Source organism: Saccopteryx bilineata, chromosome 1 (assembly GCF_036850765.1).
Source record: "Saccopteryx bilineata isolate mSacBil1 chromosome 1, mSacBil1_pri_phased_curated, whole genome shotgun sequence".
NCBI classification, from domain to species: Eukaryota; Metazoa; Chordata; class Mammalia; order Chiroptera; family Emballonuridae; genus Saccopteryx; species Saccopteryx bilineata.
In genome coordinates, this window is record NC_089490.1 from 263,470,682 (window position 1) to 263,497,158 (window position 26,477).

Consider the following 26,477-nt stretch of genomic DNA (forward strand, 5'->3'; position numbering starts at 1 on the left):
AACATCTAAGATGTTGTCTCCTGTAAAATCTCTCTATCTCTTAACCACCAAACATGTTCTTTTTTAAAAAAAAATTAAGTGAGAGCAGGGGAGGCAGAGAGACAGATTCCTGCATGCGCCCTGACAGGGATCCACCCTGCAAGCCCCTTATGTGGCAATGCTCTGCCCATCTGAGGTATTGCTCCATTGCTTGGCAATGGAGCTATTTTTAGCACCTGAGATAAAGGCCACAGAGCCATCCTCAGCGCCCAAAGCCATATTGCCCAAATCAATCGAGCTATGGTTGGGGGGCAGAGAGAAAGAGAGAGAGAGAGACAGAGAGAGAGAAGGGGAAAGGGTAGGGAATCAGATGGTTGCTTTTCCTATGTGCCCTGACAGGAAATGAACCCAGGCCGAGGTTTCTACCACTGAGCCAACTGGCCAGGGTCTTAAACATGTCCTTCAAAATCACTCACTTTCTTTTTACTGTCAATGAACTTTGAGTTCCTTAACCTTATTTCTTTTTCTTCCTGTGGAAACCACTCTCGGTTTTACTTCCTTCTCTATTAGGCATAGATTTCATGATGTATTATTTTAGGGTGTGTGTGTGTGTGAGACAGAGAGAGAAACAGAGAGAAGGACAGACAGGGACAGACAGGAAGGGAGAGAGATGAGAAGCATCAATTCTTTGTTGGGGCACCTTAGTTGTTCACTGATTGCTTTCTCAAATGTGCCTTGATGGGAGTGGGACAGAAGGAGGGGCTACAGCAGACCAATGACCCCTTGCTCAAGCCAGTGACCTTGGGCTCAAGTTGGTGAGCCTTGCCCAAACCAGATAAGCCCGTGCTTAAGCTGGCGACCTCGGGGTTTTGAACCTGGGTCCTCCACATCCCAGTCCGATGTTCTAGCCACTGTGCCACTGCCTGGTCAGGCCATGATGTATTATTTTAACCACAGTCACTTTTCTTGCCTTTTTTCCTTAAGTCACACCTCTCCAACAAAACTTATAACGTGGTAGGTACTTCAATTGTCCTGCTTCTTTGCTATGCACTGCTAAATTCTACCAGAGAAAATGACATATTGTCATAACCTTATTGTCATAACCATTACAAAATTATGGTGTTCCTTCTTCTTTGCTCTCTTTTCAGTGCTACTCAGAAATCTGTCTGCTTATTCCTAGTCAGTCTTTTCTCCCACTCATTACCAAGTTCCTCATATGTTCTTCCTCCAGCCTACAGAGGCCATTTCTCTTCGAGCAAAGAGAAATGAAATAAAAACCCTCCGCCTAATACTGCTCAACACCCTGTTTTCTCCCCAGCTACAAATTTACTATGATAGAGATGTATACTTCCCCATCTTCCTATTTAAGACTGGTTCCACTAAGTAGGCCCAAGATATCATGCCTTCTCTTTCAAAGTTATATACTGTATGTCATTATTCCCTCTTAGATCATGATTTTCTTTGAAAGCAAGAATTTTTATCTTTTAATACTTAGATCTAACAAACTACTTGGCACATAGGTGGTCAATAAAAACAGAATGAATTAAATGTGAACCAAGTGTCTAATTCTCTGAGATTCATAAAATTCCAAAACAAAAACATTATATATATATATATTTTTTAATATTTTCTGACTTACCTATTTCTCAGAGGCACTGTGATAAAGGAAAAAGTTTTTCTTATAGTTAAAAAGCAATTTACCTGCTTGATCATAACTTGGTATGTGAGTGCAATATGTTATAGTGCTGTCCTTATACTAGCCATTGTGAAGTTTTTTTGTTTTTTTGTTGTTTTTTTTTTGTGAAGTATTTTTTAAAATATGTGAACTCTAAGAGAACTCTGAGTATTACAAACCTATCTCGGACCTTTCCATTGAAGACTCTTCCACTCTAAAACAGACCTCCAAAATCAAAATTTAGAAATGGCCAGATTTTATTTTGCTACTTCTATTCTTCATATCAGAAATGAACTACTCACCTGAACTATATCTTTTAAGAAGGAACAGTAAGAAAAGAGGAAATTTGAATCATGAAAACAGTAAGAAGAGAGAGTCAGCAAACTTTTTCTCTAAATGGCCAGGTAATAAGTATGTTAAGCTTTGTGAGCCAAGAAACAAAAATCAAGAAAATTATTCAGGCACTTAAATGAGAGAAATGAAATTCTTATTGTTGGAATAACATTTTGCTTAACTGGAGTTGAATATCAGTGTTCACTATCATCAAACTGATGCAAATATTCACCCGTAAAAACTACTCTTACTTTGTGAGCTACATAAAAACAGGAATTGGGTCATAACCTGTAAACTACTTTTATTGAAACAAAAGGTAGCTTGACTGAGGATATTTATTTGGTTTTTCCCTGGAAGGGAACAATCTCACAACTGTGCATTTTATAATTTAGTTCATTAAACAAAATATATATAACCTTCTGAGTAGTTTTATTCGTTGTTTGAATTATGCTTGGTTATTTTAGTAAAAATGAATGAAAATATCTGAAGTCTATATGCCAATAACAAAAGCAGGCAGGCTAAGCACTAACTATTAATACAATGACATCAAAGGATAAACATGTTATTTGGAGACTGGCTCAATGACAAAAGAAAAAATAATTTTGTTTGAGAAACCTCCTTTGGAATATATCTATATTGGCTGCTTTCTAATATTTTTCAGTTTTACTATTTTTCTGAAATAATTAAAGCAAAATAGAGAATAAGAATGAATTTTCTGGGTTTGCTTTTTCTATCCTTTAAGATAGGACATAGAGCCTGACCAGGCGGTGGCGCAGTGGATAGAGCGTCGGACTGGGATGCGGAGGACCCAGGTTCCAGACCCCCCCCAAGGTCGCCAGCTTGAGCATGGGCTCATCTGGCTTGAGCAAAAGCTCACCAGCTTGAACCCAAGGTCGCTGGCTCGAGCAAGGGGTTACTCGGTCGGCTGAAGGCCCACAGTCAAGGCACAGAGGAGAAAGCAATCAATGAATAACTAAGGTGTCAAAATGAAAAACTGATGATTGATGCTTCTCATCTCTCTCCTATCTGTCTGTCTGTCCCTATCTATCCCTCTCTCTGACTCTATCTCTGTCCCTGTATTAAAAAAAAAAAAGAAAAAAAAAGATTGGACATAGAAAACTATTAAGTCTGGCTCACTTCCTGTTTTTGTATAGTCTATGTTCTAAGAATGGTTTTAAAATTTTAAAACTGCTGGGAAAAAACCCAAAGAATAATATTTCATGACACACAACAATTAATCTGTATTTGTCAATAAAGAAAATTATATTAGAACACACCTATGCTCAGCTGTTTACAAATTGTCTGTGACTGCTTTCACACTAACATGGCAGCATCGACAACAAAAACCTTATGGTCTATAAGGCCTAAAATATTTATCAAATGGCCATTTACTAAAGCAGTTTGCCAAAACATGCAATAAGACATTCAAGTCTCCACTCTACACCAAAAATTCATGTCTTCTCTTTCCTCACAAATATTTTAAGTATTAACAGTCTATCTTCCCACATAAAAAAACAATTATATGAATATAGTATGTAGGTGATAGTAATATTATTTACAAGATGCTCACTATTTCCTATTACCAGAAATCACCCTCAAAAGAAAAGTGGAAAATTAGTGTGTCCCAGCAACTAAGGCAAACAAACACATAAAATACCTATTGATGTATCCGAACGTTTACTATAATTCGCCACACTGCGTGAGTAGGAACATAAGCCAAGGTTGGTATATCTATGTTGAACTTTATTTCAAATGCACATTTGAATACCTCGATAAAACAATACACTGAACCTCTAAAGTTAAGTATACTGTATTTTGTTATATATTTCCAAATCATATTGCTAAGTATGGACTGGGAACAGATTTAAATACAAGGGAAAAAATTTGCTTATAAACCTATTCTCTAAGCCTTAATTACAGACTCTCCAGTGAATGAAGCCATTTATACCTGGTACCTCACAAGTCATAACTGCTAATTCAATTCAAAAGTTAAACAGTTTTGCTTCACCAAAAGAAATCTCATCAAATATACCCATGAAATAACTTATCAAAGCTTATCTTTTATTTTTTCTTGCAAAGAGCAAAAGAAAAAAATTAGCATAGAGAAGTAACAAGTTTCTCATTGTTTACAGTATAAGAATAAGAATAGGCAATTTGATTCTGTCACAGTGCTAAGCACTTTAAAACCAGTGCTTCTCATTTTTTTTACAAAAATCTTGCAAAAGAGATGCTATTATCATTTCAAGATAAGAAAACTGAAGTTCGAGTTTACTTAACTTGCCTATGGTATATTTTAAAAATTAAAATAACTACGATATTTTTCTTCAGTGTTTATATATATTGAGTTTATTTATAAATAACTTGTGGCCATAAAGATTTTTGCTGGTTTCAGAAAAATTTTTATTTATTCATTTCAGAGAGAGAGGTAAAGAGAGAGAGACAGGAACATCAATCTGTTTCTGTATGTGCCCTGACCAGGAATCAAACCAGCAACCTCTACGCTTTGAGACAAAGCTCTGAGCTACTGGGTCAAGGCTAAAAATTATATTTTTAAGTGCTACATATGGTATATGTAACATACATGCACACAATACAACATATATTAGAAACAATCTGCTCCTTAGTTTAAAGTTTTAATATCATAATTGTTGAAAAACATTTGTGGCAAATAGTAAAAGGTATATTCCCCTTTCTTGGCAAAATGTAATTAAGAACTCAGAAGTAACATTTACACTCAGAATGCTACAGATTATCTTTACCTCATGTATAGAATCAAGAGTAGTATTAATTCTATAACCAACAGACGTGAACAAAGTACTTCCTGGTTTAATAATCCTAATCACATATCACTAAACACACATTCCTAGCACTTCGCTAAATGTGATTTAGAGTAGAGAGATCCCTAATAGATGTTCACTGTTTAATGCCAAAGAATCATTTAAGGAAGTATTTTATATGCATATACCTCCATATTCCACTATCTATAAGCCTGAAATATTTATTGCCTTATTATCCCATTTTCAGAGAACTTTAACAATTCTCCAAATTCCCTTCAAATTATTAAAAGTTTTTGAGACTTAAAATTTACTTCACATTTTGCTGTGATTTACCAATATTATTTTTTTTTTAAAAGAAAAGAGATTCTTAAATTCCTACCATCCTCAGTCCTTGGCTGCTGAGGGAACATGTAGTTAGTAAGCACCATTTTCTGCGTCTCTGAATCAGTTTCTTTTTGAAGAGGTATCAGGGGTTTGGACTAGGGAAAGAAAATAAATATTTAATTTTCAATAACCCTAAAGCAAATACATATCCAGCAGTTCCTCTCAATGAGTACTCACAATTTTTTCTGTAAAGTATCCATGTGTAGATTACAAAAACAAATTTAAATATACATAATACAAAACTTTAAGTATTAATTTAAAACCTCATAAAAATGTGAAAAATTAGTTTTAGTATAAAGCAAACTCATACTGTATTGCAATCATCACTGATTATCAATAAAGTTTTAAAACATCTCATATACTAAGTATATCTACATTCCAATAATTACTTATCATAGTGATTTAATAAAGCTATAAAATAAGCCTTTCCATTCAACATGTTACCCCTCTACTATTACCCTTTGAGAAGATGCTTTTGTAGGAATTATTTGGAAGGTTTAGTCTAGTTATCTGCAGGTTTATTCTACCTGAAAACAAAGTACTTAAACAATAAGTTGTAACCTGTCTCTCTCTTCTCCCCTGTGTCTCCTTGTCTCTTGTTTCTATTAAGGACACCACTACTCAGTGGTGAAACTGGAAGCCCATTATTTTGGACCTCATTTTTCCTTAAAGTTTTTTTCTTAACTAGTTATCAAGCATTTTCAATTTACTTTCTAATACTAATACTTGTGCCAGCCTACTGACCTAACATCCTGTCAATCCAAGCTTCAGGTGACCCCAGACAGGCAGGGTACTACTAAACCCTCCCTGCCCCTGCCACCCTATCGATTAATTTTTTGGACTTTCTCCTGTGAAAACCTTGCAGCTGGCTATAGTTTTACTCCCATGCAAAGTTTTCCTCTGTGAACCCCTTCATCCTCCACAGGAAACAAACTGCCCTGCATCCCAAATATCTTCTTCACTGAAAACTTTCTTTGACCTCCTCAGATAATGGAAATCGTAGATCTACTCCTCCTAAGAGAGCACTTCCCTGAAGCCTTCTCAAATATAGGTTGCTTATTCTTACACACCTCATAAACCCTAGGTCAGGAGTTGAGTTAGTGTTTACAAATGCTGAGATCATTGCTCTTCTCAAGTATAAACACCTGTTCTTCTTAGGCAACATAAACCCTGCCTCTACCATTTTCATTTCTAATATCTGGTGACCTCCAGTAGTATCCATCTATTCTTGACTCTTTCATGCCAATTTTTCCAGTCACTGGTCCTTCATCAGATATAAAATGTAGATGACATAGTCATACTTATAGTCCAGTAAATGAATGTGCCTTAGGGGCAAGTACAGGAAAGAAACTAAAGCACAGCCTAAAGCCGTGCTGGTTGAAAACCACCAGTAATTTTGTGCCAATCCACGAAAGAGTTAACTATCCTGATGTATGAAGCTTACAGACTCTATAATCTCCATACAACATCAGGGTGGTTAAGTCTTTCATGGACCGGCACTGGTCTGCAGACCAGTGGTTGAATACCACTGGTCCAGGGCACCATGAGAGGCACCAACATATAAGGCAGAAGAAAAATTCCTGAAATTGAAACTGACAAGTGACCAGTCAAAAGGATAACCAGCAGGGCATGGTAACATAGACACTATGAAGCTCTCCCGCTTTACTGATCCTACAATACTTGCTAATCAACAAGACTGCCACTCCCTCTAAACATTCAACTCTATCACCACCATTCTTTCCTATCTTTGCTTCTCTTTCTGTACCTCACCGTATTTCATTATAACCACTGTCTTGCCAATTTCCAAGATCTACTTGCTATGCTGTCCTTCCCTTGTACCTGGCTAGGCAAAGCTGCAACCCAGCATCATTACAATTATGTGATTTATCTGTCTCACACACTGAGCAAATTAATGTAATTACAAGACTGTGGTAACCAACTTCAATGCAGCTCTCAAAGTTGCCTGAAAATCCTTTATTTCTTAAATTGTATTCTCAAGAAGATATTATCTTCTAAAAAGATTTAAAAAAAAAATAGGATTCAAGAACTGTTAAAGAGTTTGGAAACGGATATATTCCATCACATTTTAAAAATTAATTTTAATTCATCGTGTTTACATGGAATCAAGTGTCCCACTCAATATAACATCCTCAACCCTCCCACCGCCGTGTCTCTATTTATACCCTTTTCGTTCCCCTTCCCCAATTCCCTCCCTCTTTCCCTCTAGGATTTGCTGTCCTGTTATCTGTATCTCTATGTATATATAATTTCACTAATCCCTTTACCTTCTCTGATCCCATCCCCCATTCCCCCTTCCTTCTGACTGCTGTCCCTCTGGTCCCTGTGACCCTACCTCTGCCTCTATTCCATTCCTCAGTTCACTTTGTTCATTAGATTCCATATATATCAATAAGCGAGACCATATGATATTTGTCTTTCTCTGCCTGGCTTATTTCACTTAGCATAATAATCTCCACGTCCATCCATACTATCGCAAAAATCTTACTATCGTAAGATTTCCTTCTTTTTCACAGCCATGTAGTATTCCATTGTATATATATATATATATATATATATATACCAAAACTTTTTAATCCACTCGTCCACTGACGGACACTTGGGCTGTTTCCAGATCTTGGCTATTGTAAACACTGCTGCCATAAACATGGGAATGAATATCTTCTTTTGAATCAGTGATTTGGTATTCTTAGGATATATTCCAAAAAGTGGGATAGCTGGGTCAAAAGGCAGTTCCATTTTTAATTTTTTGAGAAAACTCCATACTGTTTTACACACTGGCAGCACAAGTCAGCATTCCCACCAGCAATTCAAGAGGGTTCCCTTTTCTCCACATCCTGGCCAACACACACTTACTGTGTGCTGTTTTGTTAATGAGCGCCATTCTGACAGGTGCCAGGTGGTATCTCATGGTGGTTTTAATTTGCATTTCTCTGATGATTAGTGATGTCAAACATTTTTTCATATGCCTACTGGCCATCTGTATGTCCTCTATGGATAAGTGTCTATTCAGTTCTTTTGCCTATATTTTAATTGGACTGTTTACCTTCCAATTGTTGAGTTTTAGAAGTTCTTTATAAATTTTGGTTATTAACCCCTTATCAGACGTATTGGCAAATATGTCCTCCCATTGTGTGGGTTGTCTTTTTATTTCATTAATGGTGTCTTTTGCTGTGAAAAAGCTTTTTAGTTTGATATACTCTGATTTGTTCATCCTATCTTTTTTTTTTAATTTATTCATTTTAGAGAGAGAGAGAGAGAGAGACAGACAGACAGACAGGGGGGAGGAGGTGGAAGCATCAACTCCCATATGTGCCTTGACCAGGCAAGCCCAGGGTTTTGAACCGGCGACCTCAGCATTTCCAGGTCGACGCTTTATCCACTGCGCCACCACAGGTCAGGCCCATCCTGTCTTTTATTTCACTTGCCCATGGAGATAAATCAGCAAAAATATTGCTATGAGAGATATCAGAGTTTACTGTCTATGTTTTCTTCCAAGATGTTTATGGTTTCATGACTTACATTTAAGTCTTTTATCCACTTTGAGTTTATTTTTGTGAATTGTGTAAGTTGGTGGTCTAGTTTCATTTTTTTGCATGTACCTGTCCAATTTTCCCAACACCATTTATTAAAGAGACTGTCTTTACTCCATTGTATGCTCTTACCTCCTTTGTCAAATATCAATTGACCATAAAGGCGTGGGTTTATTCCTGGGTTCTCTGTTCTGTTCCATTGATCAATATGCCTGTTCTTATGCCAGTACTTAGCTGTTTCGTATGCCGGTTATTATGCCAGTACCATTACAATGGCCTTGTAGTATAACCTGATATCAGGAAGTGTGATACCTCCCACTTTATTCTTCATTTTCAAGACTGCCGAGGCTATTTGTGTTCTTTTTTGGTTTCATATAAACTTTTGGAGTATTTGTTCTACCTCTTTGAAGTATGCCATTGGTATTTTAATAGGCATTGCACTGAATTTATAGGTTGCTTTGGGTAATCTACACATTTTAATGATGTTTATTCTTCCTATCCATAAACACGGTGTATGCTTCTACTTGTTTGTATCTTCCTTGATTTCTTTTTTCAATGTTTTAAAATTTGCCGAGTACAAGTCTTTTATCTATTTGGTTAAATTTACTGCTAGCTACTTTATTTTTTTGGTTGCAATGTGAAGGAGATTGTTTCCTTAATTTCTCTTTCAGATAGTTTATTGTTGGTATATACTGAGACTTTAGGATTTACTATGTACAGTATCATGGCATCAGCAAATAATGATAGTTTTATTTCCTCTTTTCCAATTTGGATGCCTTTTATTTCTTCTTCTTGTCTGAATGCTGTGGCTAGGACTTCTTCCAGAACTAAGTTGAAGAAGAGTGATGAAAGGGGGGACCCCTGCCTTGTTCCTTATCTTAAGGGGATTGTTTTTAATTTTTGCCCATTGAGTATGATATTGACTGTGGGTTTGTCACAGATGGCCTTCATCATGTTGAGGTATGTTCCCTGTATTCCCACTTTGCTGAGAGTTTTGATCATAAATGGGTGCTGGATTTTATCAAATGCTTTTTCTGCATCTATTGATATTATCTCGTGATTTTTATCCTTACTTCTGGTTTATGTGATGAATCATATTTATTGATTTGCACACATGAGAAGCGACTACCTGCTTTTCTTCCCCTCTTTATCCCTCCTATTCACTCTCTTCTCCTCTCGCAGACAGTGGTTCGACTGGTTCAAGTGTCAGCCCCAGGTGCTGAGGATAGCTCGGTTGGTCCAAGCGTAAGCCTTGGGCTCTGAGGATAGCTCAGTTGATTCAAGCATCAGCCCCAGATAGGGTATAATATATCCTGGTCAGGGCACGTGCAGATTCTCATGGAATCTGTCTTTCTTATCTCCCCTCTTCTCACTTAAAAAAATTATTTTTATAATCTATAATCAAATCACTGTAACATACCTTTTCCCTTATATTTTTTTCTTTTATAGCAAGTTGTCTGCTTTGTACTGTAAAGGAGGTTTTATAGCTATGTTGGGTATGTTTTACTATTTACTACCTTACTATTTTGTCAAACAGGAAAGTACAAAACCGTCTTCACCCCAATTTTTGTATTAAAGTAATTAACAAATGGGGACAAGAAGAGAACACTGTAAATATAGTATGAGATACTAGATACTAGATAATTTCACTAAAATGAGTCACCTGTCATAACTTGCTGGTATTGATTCATCCACCATAGCACTATTTTACTAAAAGTCTCAGAGTTCTCAAGATTGGAAGCTATGTCTCATTCATACCGTAATTAGCTGGCATATGCCAGCGCCCAGCAAATGTTTTGTGAATCCAGATGCAAAATTACAAATCTGTTTCAAAGGTATGCAATTAAGAGAGATCATATAGTTAACACTTCCAAATATATGAACTGACATATTTAATAGATGTAGCAATCACTTGTGATCAACCTCTAATAAAAACAAAGGTATCATAATTCTAATACTTTCTTAATGTGCAGAAAAAGTGAATACTACAGTCTGATTCAACATCAAATTAAAACTTTTAGGGTTTTAATGAGTTAAGTGGAAAGAGGTCCTATATTAGGAAGTTTGGAGAATCCTGAAATATAGACAAGTAGGTTCCTTTACTACAGTATTTACAACAGGGTTTTTAATATAATCCGAATAGAAACATAAAACAGTTCCCAAGCAAATGTCACAATGGATCTTATAAATATCTCATGAGATTATGTACCCAAACTTGGTAAAATATTATATAGCTTTAAATAAATTATTATAAGGCATTACTTAAAGTCAAAACTCAGCAATAATTTATGAGAAAGATCAGCAAATTGTATATTCAACCCTGCTATTCCTCTAATGGCTATCAAGCTTTATTTTTCTCTAGAGCTCTGAAACATTCCCTAGATAACTGTCTTCCATGAGAATCTAAACTCAATAAGAATGTAGGAAGTCTATGTGCTTTACCAATATATATCTCCAGCACTGTAAGCTTTCTTATTTTTTTTACATAAATTTTTTTAATTTAATTAATTGTGTTTACATATATTCTAGGGTCAAACCGAATGCCTCCCCACTCCCCTCTATTCCCTTCAACATCTCCCTTACTCCCTCGCTACAGTGCCCTTTCTACTTCCCTTCAGGTTGATCCCATCCTATCATCCCCTTTCCCTCTGTCCTCTTTTCCTCTGGTCCCTTTGATCCCTCCCTCTGTCTCAATTCCGTTCCTCAGTTCTCATTATTCCTTGGATTCCTCAAATGAGTGAGGTCATATGAGATTTTTCTTTCTCTGCCTGGCTTATTTCACTCAACATAATAGTTTCCAGGTCCCTCCATGTTGTTGCAAAAAGGTAGTATTTCCTTCTTTTTCATGGCCCCATAGTACTCCATAGTATATATGTACCAAAGCTTTTTAATCCACTCGTCTACTGACGGACACTTGGGCTGTTTCCAGATCTTCGCTATTGTGAACAATGCTGCCATAAACATGGAGGTGCATTTCTTTATTTCAGTCAGTGATATGGTGTCCTTGGGATATATTCCTATAAGTGGATGGCTGGGTCAAAGGGTAGTTCCATTTCTAATTTTTTGAGGAATCTCCATACTGTTTTCCACAGTGGCTACACCAGTCTTTATTCCCACCAGCAGTGCAGGAGGGTTCCCTTCCTCCACATCCTCACCAGCACCTATTGTGTGTTGTTTTGACAATGAGTGCCATTCTGACTGGTGTTAGGTGTTATTTCATTGTGGTTTTATTAATAATTTGCATTTCTCTAATAATTAGTGATGTTGAACATTTTTTCATTTGTCTATTGGCCATCTTTATGTCCACTTTGGAGAAGTGTCTATTCATTTCTTGTGCCCATTTTTTGATTGGAGATTGTCTTCCTGGTGTTGAGTTTTGCAAGTTCTTTATAAATTTTGGTTATTAATCCCTTATCAGATGAATTGTCGAATATATTCTCCATTGTGTGGTTTGTCTTTTTATTCTGTTCTTATTGTCTTTAGCTGTGCAAAAGCTTTTTAGTTTGATATAGTTCCATTTGATTATCCTGTCTTTTATTTCATTTGCCTGTGGAGATAATTCAGCAAAGATATTTCTGCAATAGATGTCGGTGAGCTTACTGCCCAAGTTTTCTTCTAGGATACTTATGGTTTCATGATTTACATTTAAGTCCTCTATCCATTTTGAGTTTATTTTTGGGCATGGTGTAAGTTGGTGGTCTAGTTTCATTTTTTTGCAGGTAGCTGTCCAATTTTCCCAACACCATTTGTTAAAGAAACTGTCCTTACTTCACTGTATGCTCTTACCTCATTTGTCAAATATCAGTTGTCCATAAAGATGTGGGTTTATTTCTGGTTCTCTGTTCTGTTCCATTGATCAATATGTCTGTTCTTATGCCAGTACCAAGCTGTTTTGAGTACAATGGCCTTGTAGTATAACTTGATATCAGGAAGTGTGATACCTCCCACTTTATTCTTCTTTTTCAAGATTGCTGAGGCTATTTGTGTTCTTTTTTGGTTCCATATAAATTTTTGGAATATGTGTTCTATATTTTTGAAGTATATCATTGGTATTTTAATTGGTATTGCATGGAATTTATAAATTGCTTTGGCTAATATAGACATTTTAATGTTTATTCTTCCTAACCATGAGCACGGTATATGCTTCCACTTGTTTGTGTCTTCCTTGGTTTCTTTTATCAATGTTTTATAATTTTCTGAGTACAAGTCTTTAACCTCCTTGTTTAAATTTACTCCTAGGTACTTTATTTTTTTTGTTGCAATAGTGAAGGGGATTGTTTCCTTAATTTCTCTGACAGTTCATTGTTCGTGTATAAAAATGCCTCTGATTTCTGTGTCTTAATTTTATATCCTGCCACTTTGCTGAATTCGTTTGTTAGGTCTAATAGTTTTTTGACTGAGACTTTAGGGTTTTCTATATACAATATCATATCATCTGCAAATAATGATAGTTTTACTTCTTCTCTTCCATTTGGATGCCTTCTTATTTCTTCTTGTCTGATTGCTGTAGCTAGGACTTCCAGTACTTGTTGAATAAGAATGGTGAAAGGGGGCACCCCTGCCTTGTTCCTGATTTTAGGGGAATTGCTTTTAATTTTTGTCCATTAATTATAATGTTGGCTGTGGGTTTATCATAGATGGCCTTTATCATGTTGAGGTATGTTCCCTGTATTCCCACTTTGCTAAGAGTTTTGATCGTAAGTGGGTGCTGGATTTTATCAAATGCTTTTTCTGCATCTATTGAAATTATCATGTGGTTTTTCTCCTTCCTTTTGTTTATGTGGTGAATCACATTAATTGATTTATGAATGCTGTACCATCCTTGTCTCCCCAGAATAAATTCCACTTGATCATAATGTATGATTTTTTTCATGTATTGCTGGATCCGGTTTGCTAATATTTTGTTGAGGTTTTAGCATCTAAATTCATCAGGGATATCGGCCTATAATTTTCTTTCTTTGTGTTGCCTTTGCCTGGTTTTGGAATCAGAATTATGCGCACCTCATAAGAGGAACTTGGAAGTGTTCCTTCCTCTTGAATTTTTTGAAATAGCTTGAGAAGGATAGGAGTTAGTTCTTTGAATGTTTGGTAGAATTCAGCAGTGAAGCCATCGGGCCCAGGAGTTCTGTTTTTGGGGAGTTTTTTGGTAATTGTTTTGATCTCTTTTGTTGTAATCGGTCTGCTTAGGTTTTCTGATTCTTCCAGATTGATTTTTGGAAGACGATATGTTTCAAGGAATTTGTCCATTTCACCTAGGTTGTTCAATTTTTTGGCATACAGTTCTTCATAGTATTTTCTTACAATATTTTGTATTTCTGTTGTGTTGGTTGTTATTTCTCCACTCTCATTTCTAATTTTATTTATTTGAATCCTCTCTCTTCTTTTCTTGGTGAGTCTTGTTAAAGGTTCATCAATCTTGTTTACCCTTTCAAAGAACCAGCACTTGGTTTCATTGATCCTCCGTATAATTTCTTTAGCTTCTATGTCATTTATTTCCGCTCTGATCTTTATTATTTCCTTCCTTCTACTAAGTCTCTGCCTTACTTGCTGTTCTTTTTCTAGTTCTATTACATGAAGGATTAGGTTGTTTATTTAAGCTTTTTCAAGCTTCTTAAGGATTGCCTGTAATGCTATGAACTTCCCTCTCAGGATTGCTTTTGCTGTGTCCCATAATTTTTGAGTTGTTGTTTGCTCATTATCATTTGTTTCTAGGAATTTTTTATTTCTTCTTTGATTTCATTGTTAACCATTTCGTTATTTAATAACATGCTATTTAGTTTCCATATGTGTGAGTATTTTTCAGTTTTTCTGTTGTGGTTCATTTCTAGTTTCATGCCGTTGTGATCGGAGAAAGTGCTTGATATGATTTCAATCTTCTTAAATTTGTTGAGACCACTTTTGTGCCCTAACATGTGGTCTCTCCTAGAGAATGTACCATGAGCACTTGAAAAGAACGTATATTCTGCTGATTTAGGGTGAAAGGTTCTGAAGATATCTATTAAATCGAGTTCATCTAGTGTGTCCAATAAGGCTGTTTCTTTGTTAATTTTCTTTCTTGAGGATCTATCTAGTGATGTTAGTTTTAGGTATTGAAATCCCCTATTATTATAGTATTACTGTTGATCTCGCCCTTTAAATCCATCAAAGTCTGCTTTATATATTTAGGTGCTCCTATATTAGGTGCATATATATTTATAATAGTTATATCTTCCCGTTGGATTACTCCCTTTATCATTATGTAGTGGCCTTCTTTACCTCTTACTATATCCTTTGTTTAAAGTACAATTTGTCTGATATAAGTATTGCTACCCCAGCTTTTTTTTCATTTCCATTTGCATGAAATATCTTTTTCCATCCTTTTACCTTCAATCTATGTATATCTTTTGTTCTAAGGTGTGTCTCTTGTAGACAGCATATGTACGGGTCCTGTTTTCTTATCCACGTAGCCACCCTATGTCTTTTGATTGGATCATTTAATCCATTTACATTTAAGATTATTATTGATATGTAGTTATTGCCATTTTATTCTTTAAAGCTATATTCCTCTTTTGCTATATTCTTTTCCCACTTTGATCTGTTTACAACAGGCCCGTTAACATTTCCTGCAGCATTGGTTTGGTTGTAATGAATTTCTTGAGCTTTGTTTTTGTCTGGGAAGCTTTTTTTTCTTCTTCAATTTTACCAGGTTTGTTGTGGTTTCTTCTTTGCTCCTTGGTTTTTGAGAGCTGTTCTTGTAGTCCAGATTTGGTTTTTCATGCTGATTGTTAAAAAATTAGTTTATAATCCAGTTCTGTGGTGTGAGTTGGGAGTCTGTGCATCTGCCTACTCCGCTGCCATCCTCAGGTCCCCCGAACCCTCAACCTTTGTATCTCTTCTCCTTCAATTTTAAATGATAGCCTTGCTGGTTAAAGTAGTCTTGGTTGTAGGCTCTTGTTCTGCATTACTTTGAATATTTCTTGCCATTCCCTTCTGGTCTCAAGTGTTTCTGTTGAGAAGTCGGATGTCATCCTTATGGGGGCTCCTTTGTAGGTGATAGCCTTTTTTTCTCTAGCAGCTTTTAATATTTTCTCTTTATCGCTTAGTTTTGGTATTTTAATTATGATGTGTCTTGGTGTAGGTCTTTTTGGGTTTCTCTTTAATGGAGTTCTCTGTGCTTCCTGAACTTGTGAGACCCTTCCTTGCATCAATTTAGGAAAGTTTTCAGCTATGATTTGATTGAATCAAGTTTCTATTCCTTGTTCTTTCTCTTCTTCTGGAACCCATATGATGCGAATTTATTTCTCTTCATGTTGTCACAGAGCCCTCTCACAGTTTCCTCAGACTTTTTGAGTCTCTTTTTTCTGCTCTGCTTTCATGCCTTTGTTCATCTTGTCCTTCAACTCGCTGATTTGATCCTCAGTTTCATCCATCCTGCTTTTAATTCTTTCCATTGTGGTCTTCATTTCTGATATTGTATTTGTCACCTCTGACTGATTCTTTTTTAATATTTCAATGTCCTTTTTTATACTTGCTATCTCTTTATTTAGGTGTTCGTAATGACCATCCATTGTTGTTCTAACATCTCTAAGCATCCTAACAATCATTATTCTAAACTCTGCATCCAGCAGTTTGGTTATTTCCATATCACTCAGTTCCTTTTCTGGAGATTTTTCTTGTGGTTTCATTTGGATTGCACTTCTCTGTCTTCTCATTATGTCTGTGTGTTTGAGTGTGTTGTTTGCAGGGCTGGTTGAGTCTAGGTTTGGTGTTGTCTGCCTCCAGTTTTCAGTTGTGTTATTTCTAGGTCTTCTTGGGTTGGCATCAGCTATTATTTGTAATCCACCTTTGGATTTGGGCTGCTTTGAAGTCTTGATTTGTTTCTTCTCACTTGTAGTCTTGTTTACTGATCTCAGCAGGGGGCTTATTTGAAACTGTATCAAGGAATGCCGTGGGTGTAACCTGAGACTCTGAAGGCCTTATCTGCCAGTTACTCTCTCTGGAGGCAGGGTGCTTTCTCCGCTTCAGTAAGGAGAGGTGTATCTCAGATCTCCATGGAGACCCCCTCCTCCCTACTTCTTGTTTTCAGCTGTGTCTTGTTTTGCCGATTGGAGCTGGAGAGATGTTGCTCCTCCGTGCTCCCTACCGGACTCGGTGTGGCTTCTTCTTTGCTCCTTGGTTTTTGAAAGCTGGTCTTGTAGTCCAGAGTTGGTTTTTCATGCTGATTGTTCCTAAATTAATTTGTAATCCAGTTTGGTGGTGTGATCTGGGAGTCTGTGCATCTGCCTCCTCCGCTGCCATCTTCTGGTCACTCTCTGTTCCCTATCTCCTTCTCTCTGCAAAAACTGCACAAACTGGCTTCTACTTCAGCATTCTGCCATCTTGGCTGCTTCTCCTCTCCTCCATGTGGCCTTTCTCTGCTCTCTTGTAAGCTTTCAATGTATGTTTTCCCGACAAAAATAAGCCCAAGCTATAACTCTTAATCTTTTAGAAACACTTCCTTAAGTTGTATGAAAGTACTTAATTAGAAGTAAAATTAAAATTAATTATCAAATTTTTACAAATATATGCCATAGAGAGTCATTACAAAAACTAGCAAGTTAGGGATATACTGTCTGACTTCCTAATTAATACACCTTTTTTTCCCTTTTTAACAGATTTTGGGGAAATTAGACAAGTTCAACTGGATTTACCACTTATAAATCTATACCTATTTCACAAAAATTATCTGTACCAAAATATTTTTTAAGGTCTTCCTTATATATAGTATGTTATACATATGTTCACCAGTATAACTGCTCTTAAATGATCCTACGTAAATTAAAATACATAATTGCAAAGCTCAATTGGATGCAGTAATTTACAAAATCAGAATGCCCACCTGATTATCTGAGAGCCACATCGCAGTCAATTGCTGTAGCTTTGTAAAGCTAAAGGGCAAATTCTTCAGTCTGTTGGAAAATACACAAATAAAAATTAAACTTTAAAATGTGAAATGTAAAAATGAGAGTTGCTAATGGTCTTCTAAACTATGTTATGTTATTGCACATGAAAATAGGAGAAAAAGTTAATTCAGGGGAAAAAGCCAATATAGGTCTTTGAATAGGATATAAAATGTTATCTAGTTTTTAAAACATAATTAAAATTGTTCAACTGAATCAATTTGGGCAAAAAATATAGATAATCCAATAACCTAAAAAAATTATCTACAAAGAAAAAATGCTAACTACCCCTACCTTAATGAAAAGACAAGGACACATTAAGCAATGTCTCATAAAATGTCTTTGGATATTTTACTTGTATCTAGACAGAACAAACTGTTATATGAAGCACTCTTAGTGACAGTTTGTTATAAAAACTGCACTGACCTATATTTCATTGTGATCTACACTTTAACATATGAGTAAAAACTAAAGTAATATAAATACTCATTAGAATGTTAAATGAGACTAGAAGCCTATTTAAAATAGAATGTCTACTTAAACCTTCTGTCTTATTCTTATCTACTCCTTTATACCCATCTTTCCAGGGCAATTTGTTGGAACCTAGGGCTCTAGTTTTAGGGTACAATAAAAGGGCAAAAAAATAATTTAATTAAAAAATATGTATTATTATTTTTTCCATTGATCTTTGAGAGAGGAAAGGGGAAGAAGGAGAGAGGGAGGGAGAGAGAGGAAAAGGGAGGAAGAGAGGGAAAAAGGGAGGGAGAGAAAGAAGGAGAGAAGGAAAAAGGAAGGGAGGGAGGGAAGGAGGAAGCTAGTAATAAGAGGCTTTCTAAGTGACAAACAGGGCAGGTGGTATATACAGCGTGGACACACTATATAAACAAATGATTCATGCCTACAGTGAAAGGGAGTGAGATTTCATTACACTACTCAGAACAGTATGCAATTTAAAACTTATGAATTGTTTATTTCTGGAAGTTTTTCCGAGTACTTTCGAGCCACAACTTATTGCACGTAATTAAACAACAAAAAGGGAAATCATAAATAAGGGGAGGGATTACTATATTCTATCTTTACCTCAGGAAAAAATTATGGACAATCTGTTCTAATTTAAAATATTTTTATAATTTTGCTACCTTAGTGATATATTTGCTCTACATCTTGGCTATGCTGTCCAAGCTATATGATGGGTACCTAATCACACTTCTGCTCAGAAAAATACAAAGAGCAGATGACATTAAAAGCTGCTTTGTTCAACAGCAATCTAAGGTGAAGATCTGACTTTAGGAATAAAAAAGGTTGCTATGAAAGAGAGAATAAAGATTGCACAGCTAGTCAACACAAAATGAACCGTGACAACCACAGCATGATTATTAACATCAGTGAAAATTAGATCATTATTTCAGATAAAAATTCTATTAAAAAATAAAAATATATATGAAAAGAACATGCATTAGATTTTCTATCACATGTATTGAAACTTTAATTTTATCCAATCAATGTCTTCTATAAACCAACTAATACATTATTACAAACCTATTGTCACTTAAATTAATGACTTTTAATTTCTGCATATCACCCATTTCTTCTGGAAGTGTCTCAAGTTTATTGGAATGGAGAAACAGCACAGTTATATTTTTCCAATTGCCAATCTGAAAGAGAAACATGGAACTGCAGGTTAGAAATTTGGTCTACTGCCTAACAGACATAAGTAAAATATAAATATTTTCAAAAATTATGAAAAATGGGCCTTGGCTGGTTGGCTCCGTGGTAGAGCGTTGGCCTGGCGTGCAGAAGTCTCGGGTTCGAATCCCGGCCAGGGCACACAGGAGAGGCGCCCATCTGCTTCTCCACACCTCCCCCTCTCCTTCCTCTCTCTCTCTCTCTTCCCCTCCCGCAGCAAGGCTCCATTGGAGCAAAGATGGCCCAGGCGCTGGCTCCTTGGCCTCTGCCCCAGGTGCTAGAGTGGCCCTGTTCGCAACAGAGCGACGCCACAGAGGGGCAGAGCATCGCCCCCTGGTGGGCAGAGTGTCGCCCCCTGGTGGGCGTGCCGGGTGGATCCCGGTCAGGTGCATGCGGGAGTCTATCTGACTGTCTCTCCCCGTTTCCAGCTTCAGAAAATACAAAAAAAAAAAAATTATGAAAAATGTTCATTTATAGAAGAAAATTATGTATTTCCCTTTTCAATTATGTTTTCATGCATAAAAATATCTAGTTATCTCTTGTAAATCAATAAAGCTAATTCTTTAGAAAATAACTTAGTTACATGGTATTTCTGAATGAAAATAAAACCACACTAGGTAGCTATAGTAAATAATTAGAAAAAATTAAATTCAAAAGAAATTTAAAATACAGTACCTCTGGGGGTAGCTGTTGTAAATAATTATGATCTGCAGCAAAAGTTCTTATATTAGTAAGCTGCCCAATAGATGAAGGCAGAGCTTCAACTTCATTGAAGCTACAATCCAGTTCTTCTATTGACACTAACCTTCAATTAAGAAAGATAATATACATTTGAAAAACATTTTTTATATATAATCCAAACCTTAAGAACATAGGAACATTTAAACTTGACTTTAATAAGACTAGCAACTCTATTTCCACTAGGATAAACCAATAAAAAATTGGCCTATCTTTATTATAAAGGTATCCAACCCATAATCAATTGCTTATTTAAATGTTTATGGATTCTCCCTTTAGCTGCTATTTATGCAATTACGCGAAAATACATATGGCATACTGTACTGAAAGTAAAGTCTCCTAGTTCTATATATATATTTAGTGAAGGAGAAAGGGACATACAGGGACAGACAGGAATGGAAAGAGATGACAAGCATCAACTTAATAGGTAAGGCTCTTTCGTTTTCAGATTGCTTTTCATATGTGCCTTGAACAGGGGGCTCCAGCTGAGCCAGTGACCTTTGGCCTCAAGCCAGCAACCATGGGGTCATGTCTATGATCCCACGCTCAAGTTGGGACCCTGTGCTCAAGCTAGTGACCTGAGAGTTTAGAACCTGGGTTCTCAGCATCTCAGGTCAACACTCTATCCACTGTGCCACTGCCTGCTCAGGCTTTAGTTCTGTTAATTCACAAAAGTCTTACCCTCCTATAGAGTCTGGTAGATACATTAATTGATTTTCATCTATTTTAAGAGTTGTTACATTCTTCAATGAACCTATTGAGGGAAGAAATAATACACAGTTTTCCAGCATGAACTACAAGCAAGTCAACCAACAGACAACATGGACACATTTGACATTAATCATAATGTACTTTCTTAATAAACTTGCAGATACCACACCAACCCCATCACTCTCTACTCCCTTAACCTATATTTTTCATTTTCACATACATATCACCTCTTAACATTAGTGTATATTTATCTATTTAATTCCCATAAATGTCACAAGAGTAGGGAGTTTTTGTCTGCTTTGTTTACTGTTATAGTCTTCTTCCTTAAAACAATTTCATGACACAGTGAAAACATATAATACAAATGTGTGGTATTATTGGGTTAAAGAAATGGTAGTATAAAGGTAGTTTTCATAGGTGTGTAACAAAACTATTCTGTGTATTTTATGTATATTAAATACTAAAACAATAAAATGGAGCTTAATTTAAAAGTTAACGTGCTGAATAAATTATAGTAGAATCTGCAAAATGTAACCTGAGCTAAAACAACTATTTAGTTCAATTAAAAAATATGTAAAGACACTTTTCGGTTTTTATATTTAAACGTCATGAAGACGCCAATATTTAACTTTATGGTTCTTTAATTAAAACAATTCAATTTCCTTGATTATCAGACAAGCAACTAGACAAATAAATACAGACTCTTAAAGAATTTACTAAACTCCTCTTTCTTGTCTGTGAGTCTATAATGAAGGAGGACTGAAAAAAGTTCAGATCAAGAATTAAACAGAGTTTGGATCAATAAACCTCTTTTAAAAAATATTTATTACAGTGATAAAATGATATTACCTTAAATAAAAACACATTAACATCAACAAAGGAGTAAATTGTATAACTTATCAAATCAGGAAAAAATTCAAGATCTGTGTACAGTTTTACTATCTCAACAAATCAAGCAACAGCAAAAACTTAATTTCTCAGATATTACATTAGTAAAAATTAATTGCATGAATTAAAAAGAGATACAAACCAATAGTCTCAGGCAGTTGTTGAAGTGAATTGCTTGATAATATGAGGTCTTGAAGGTTTTCACATGCTGAAATTCCCTCTTCAACCATTTCAATATTATTTTTAGAAACATCCAAATATGTGAGCTGTTTCAAACTACCCATAAACTATAAATAAAGAAAAGAAAGTCTAATGACTCTATCAACAGTAATTTGTAAAACATTCAGGTAATAGACATAATGCCAAGGTATAACTTATAATTTAAAAATACTATTAGTAATATATTCAGTGATAAAGCTAAGACCTCCTACTAATTTTAGTCCAGCAAAATGACAGTGGACATATACTTTTCTCTGGGAACTCAATTGTCCATCACTGGCTAGGGAGTTGGCACATATAGGGATTCTTACACTTTTGTAAGAATCAATACAATGGAATGGCAAGACAGAAACCACATGAAAAACATACTACTTTAACAATTCCATGGGCAAACTGAATTAGGTTATAAAGTCAACAGCAACCTCTGGAAAGAACATACTCTGTGGTATTAAAAAGAAACTATTTTACAAGATTATAAAAATTTTCTGATTTTAATCAAGCATATGTTGATAGCAAAAAATAATAATTTGGCCCTGGCCAGTTGGCTCAGCGGTAGAGCATCGGCCTGGCGTGCGGGGGACCCGGGTTCGATTCCCAGCCAGGGCACATAGGAGAAGCGCTCATTTGCTTCTCCACCACCCCTCTCCTTCCTCTCTGTCTCTCTCTTCCCCTCCCGCAGCCAAGGCTCCATTGGAGCAAAGATGGCCCGGGCGCTGGGGATGGCTCCTTGGCCTTTGCCCCAGGCGCTAGAGTGGCTCTGGTCGCGGCAGAGCGACGCCCCAAAGGGGCAGAGCATCGCCCCCTGGTGGGCAGAGCGTCGCCTCTGGTGGGTGTGCTGGGTGAATCCTGGTCGGGCGCATGCGGGAGTCTGTCTCTCCCCGTTTCCAGCTTCAGAAAAATACAAATAATAATAATAATAATAATAATAATAATTTGTTTATAACTATTTCATACTATTAAGAACTAAATAATCACTATTTTTTCACTAAGTAAAAGTAATTTGAAATCATACAGTTCATAAAACTGCAAAATAAAGCCATTTAAAATTTGATATACATACCCCTGGAATAAAAGTCAGTCTATTACCATCCATCCAAAATTCTTTCAATCCACTTAGTTGCTCAAGTACTTCAGGCTGTTTGTATTGGGAGGAAGAAGGGGAATCTAATTATTTACTTGAATGTCTTTACTGGGCAAAAGAGCCCCTGGAAATTTCTAAAGGTAACTTTTAGTTTAAAACAAAAGAAAAATAAAGAGGAAAAAATAAAAGCAGAACTAAGTCAAGCCTATCCATTACATTATGGTTATATTATTAGTAAAGAAGATAGACATTTCCTAACAGTAGAGTATATAAAATTTATTTACACTTTTGGTTACATAATAGGTACAAGTATTTACACAATGAATTAAAAAATTAAAATAAGGGCCACTGCTTTCAAGAGTACAATAAAAAGATACTCTCAATCATTACCTGTAAAAAGATGAAGGCTTTTAAGAAAAATAAGGAAGAAGAAAAAGAAAAAGCAACATACATCTTAAATGTCCAATAGTAAAGGAAAAGGAAGTAAACCAAGGCATAAGCACACGAGAAGCATATTCTGTTACTTTAAACTCCCAGGAATTAGACAGTGGAATATTGTTTATAATATGATGTTGAGGACCAAAAAATTGAAGAGTTGCAGGGGATCTTGGCATTTAGGCAAAACTTGATCTTGGGTATTCACCCTTGGAAGTTCTTCTGAATTCATCCTTCAAAGGTATTTCTATCACCCCACAAACCTGTGTCCAATCAATGACATTGTGATGGCATACAGTGCCAATGTATCTAATCACTATAATAACATAATATATAAAAGGCACATCATTCAGATTTACTTTTTATAGGTAAGAATTCTAGGTGAAACATGAATTAAAGAAATTTCCTTTTGTGCTTTACCTGTTAAAATTCTACATTTTTAATAATGTATAATGTTGGATGACTAAAATGGTACAAAAATTAATGATTTTGAATGCTGCTGATTCATAAAATTAACAATTATGAATTTTCAAACAGTTAATTTGAAAATAAATACATGTAAAACAAATACTAAGAGAGTACAATAGCTAGATAATTTAAAAAGTATAGAGGCCCTGGCTGGTTGGCTCAGTGGTAGAGTGTTGACCTGGCGTGCAGGAGTCCCAGGTTCGACTCCTGGCCAGGGCACACAGGAGAAGCACCCATCTGCTTCTCCACCCCTCCCCCTCTCCTTCCTCTCGGTCTCTCTTTTCCCCTCCCGCAGCCAGGGCTCCACTGGAGCAAAGTTGGCCCGGGCGCTGGGGATGGCTCTATGGCCTCTGCCTCAGGTGCTAGAATGGCTCTGGTTGCAATGAAGCGATGCCCCAAATGTGCAGAGCATCGCCCCCTGGTGGGCATGCCGGGTGGATCCCAGTCGGGCACATGAGGGAGTCTGACTGCCTCCCCCGTTTCCAACTTCAGAAAAAAAATAAAATAAAAAGTATAGAAAATATATTTTTTCACAAGCAGTAAAACCTTCCACAATACACAATAAAACCAATCACAAACCATCTTTAAATAAAATATAATAAATAATATGAAAAAGTATTTTATAAAAAATGAGGTACTCAAAACCACCATAATTCTTCACTGACTTCAGCTGAGAAGCCGACTGTACTTAGTGAGCAAACATAACAATACAGTATCAACAGGGAGATCACGCAGCTGACAGTGTTGAAAAAGTCTTGTTCTCAAGATTATCATTGAAATCTACCACAATTTTAAAAAAAACTTGCAGACAATATAAAAATTTTGATGATATTCATATTAATAAATCTTCTTCAAAAAATATGTATCTAGCATATTTTCTGATATCATAGAGTAATAACTAAAGCCAAAAACCTACTTAGATACTCCTTTTTTTCATCTTCTTTTCCAAGTGAGAGGAAGAGAGATGTGAGACAGACCCTCACATGTGCCCCAACCAGGATCCACCCAACCACCACCTGGCAACTCCCACATAAGGCCATGCTCACAACCAAGCTATTTTTAGCACCTGAGGCGAGGCTCCAAGGAGCCATCCTCAGCACCCGGGGCCAATAAACTCGAACCAACTGAGCCATGACTAAAGTAGGGAAATAGAATAAAAAGAAAGAGAGAGAGAATGGGGAGAGGGGGATGGAGAAGCAGATAGTCACTTCTCCTGTGTGCCCTGACCAGGAATCAAACCTGGGTTTTCCACATGCCGGGTTGATGCTCTGCCACTGAGCCAACCAGCCAGGGCCTCCTTTCTTTTATCATTCAGCATCATAGTACACTTTGCATACAAAGCAAAAGGAGAATCCAGAGATCTCACTACCAACTCAAAAATAATAGTTGTTTCACTTAATATTTTCCCTTTAGCTATTATTATAGAGAAGTGTTTTATCACTGAATAAATTCGTAATACCCCTGGGAGTTATTTTTGACCAGAAGTAGTACTTTTCTGATGCATTCTAGTCTGATGAAACTTTATTTTTCCTTTATAATCTCTCAAACTTTCTACTCCCTATGCCTAAAAATTTTTGGTTACCCTTTCCCATGGGTTTCACATTAATTTTATATTTTACCCTCACTTCTGTTAGATGTTTTTATCTGGTGAATTTTCCCTGTTAAGAACTTTCATATCTTCTCTCTAAAAAATGTGTGTATATCTTTAGCCAGTTTTATACTTAAATATGTAGAGAATATATTAATTTTCACATTTTGTTTTTGATGAAATATAAGATTATGAACAGTGAGATTGGTGAGAACTTACCACTTCTGTGAATTCATTACTTCCCAAATCCAATCTTTCCAGCTGGGTCAGTCTATTCATGGTTCTGTGCACAATGGGTTAATAAAGAATTAAGTACACAAAAATATCAATTACATAAAAGCTTTCAAATTAATAGTGTAAACATTCTTATGTAATGTCTAAAAATGTATAGACTTTAATATGTTAATAAAATAAAAATTCTCTAAGAAAAGAAGTCATTATATAGTTATGCCTTGCTTAATAACAGGCGTTCTGAAAAATGCATTTTTAGGCGAATGTTGTTGTGTGAACATCATAAAGTATTCTTATACAAACCTACACATGCAGATTATTTAGTAGAGCCTACTGCTCCTAGGATATACAGCCTGTGGAGCAGGTTACTGCACTGAATAGTGTAGGTAACTGTAGCACAATGGTATCTGTATATCTAAACATAGAAAAGTTACTGTATAAGAAGCAATATATCTATGTGCATGTGTAATTCCATCATCTCTGGAAATTAAACCTATTGGAAACAGTATGTAAAATAAAACCCGCTTAACTGTTTCTCTGGCTTTTTAGTGGGAAAAAATATAAAACACATATCATAACTGCAATGTCATTAGGTTATGGACTTAACTTTAGAGAAAGCTAATTGCCCCTAAACCTTCCATCTTAAATATGCCATGCTATCAATGCTAATTTAATTCATCTCACAAAACCAATTCTTCTCAAAGCTGATTTAACTTAGATTTATGAGTGTCTGTTCTCAGGTACTGTAATTCTACTTCCCTTACTCATATCTGTCTTTGTCCAGAAAACCTTTAAGTCAGTTCTAGTTTGCTTCA

General features: G+C 36.0%; 1 protein-coding gene across 15 annotated transcripts in view; it reads right to left on the minus strand.

The window, feature by feature from the left end:
• Positions 1–26,477, minus strand: part of ERBIN (erbb2 interacting protein) — a 153,025-nt gene that overhangs the window by 38,469 nt on the left and 88,079 nt on the right. For all 15 annotated transcript variants that reach the window (XM_066242242.1, XM_066242232.1, XM_066242251.1 and 12 more), the window contains 8 exons: positions 25,651–25,714; positions 22,920–22,994; positions 21,783–21,927; positions 20,723–20,795; positions 19,979–20,108; positions 19,157–19,272; positions 17,557–17,626; positions 5,144–5,243 (listed from right to left, as the gene is read on the minus strand). In XM_066242242.1, the coding sequence (XP_066098339.1) occupies positions 5,144–5,243; positions 17,557–17,626; positions 19,157–19,272; positions 19,979–20,108; positions 20,723–20,795; positions 21,783–21,927; positions 22,920–22,994; positions 25,651–25,714 (773 nt within the window). The remainder of the gene's footprint in view (positions 1–5,143; positions 5,244–17,556; positions 17,627–19,156; positions 19,273–19,978; positions 20,109–20,722; positions 20,796–21,782; positions 21,928–22,919; positions 22,995–25,650; positions 25,715–26,477) is intronic.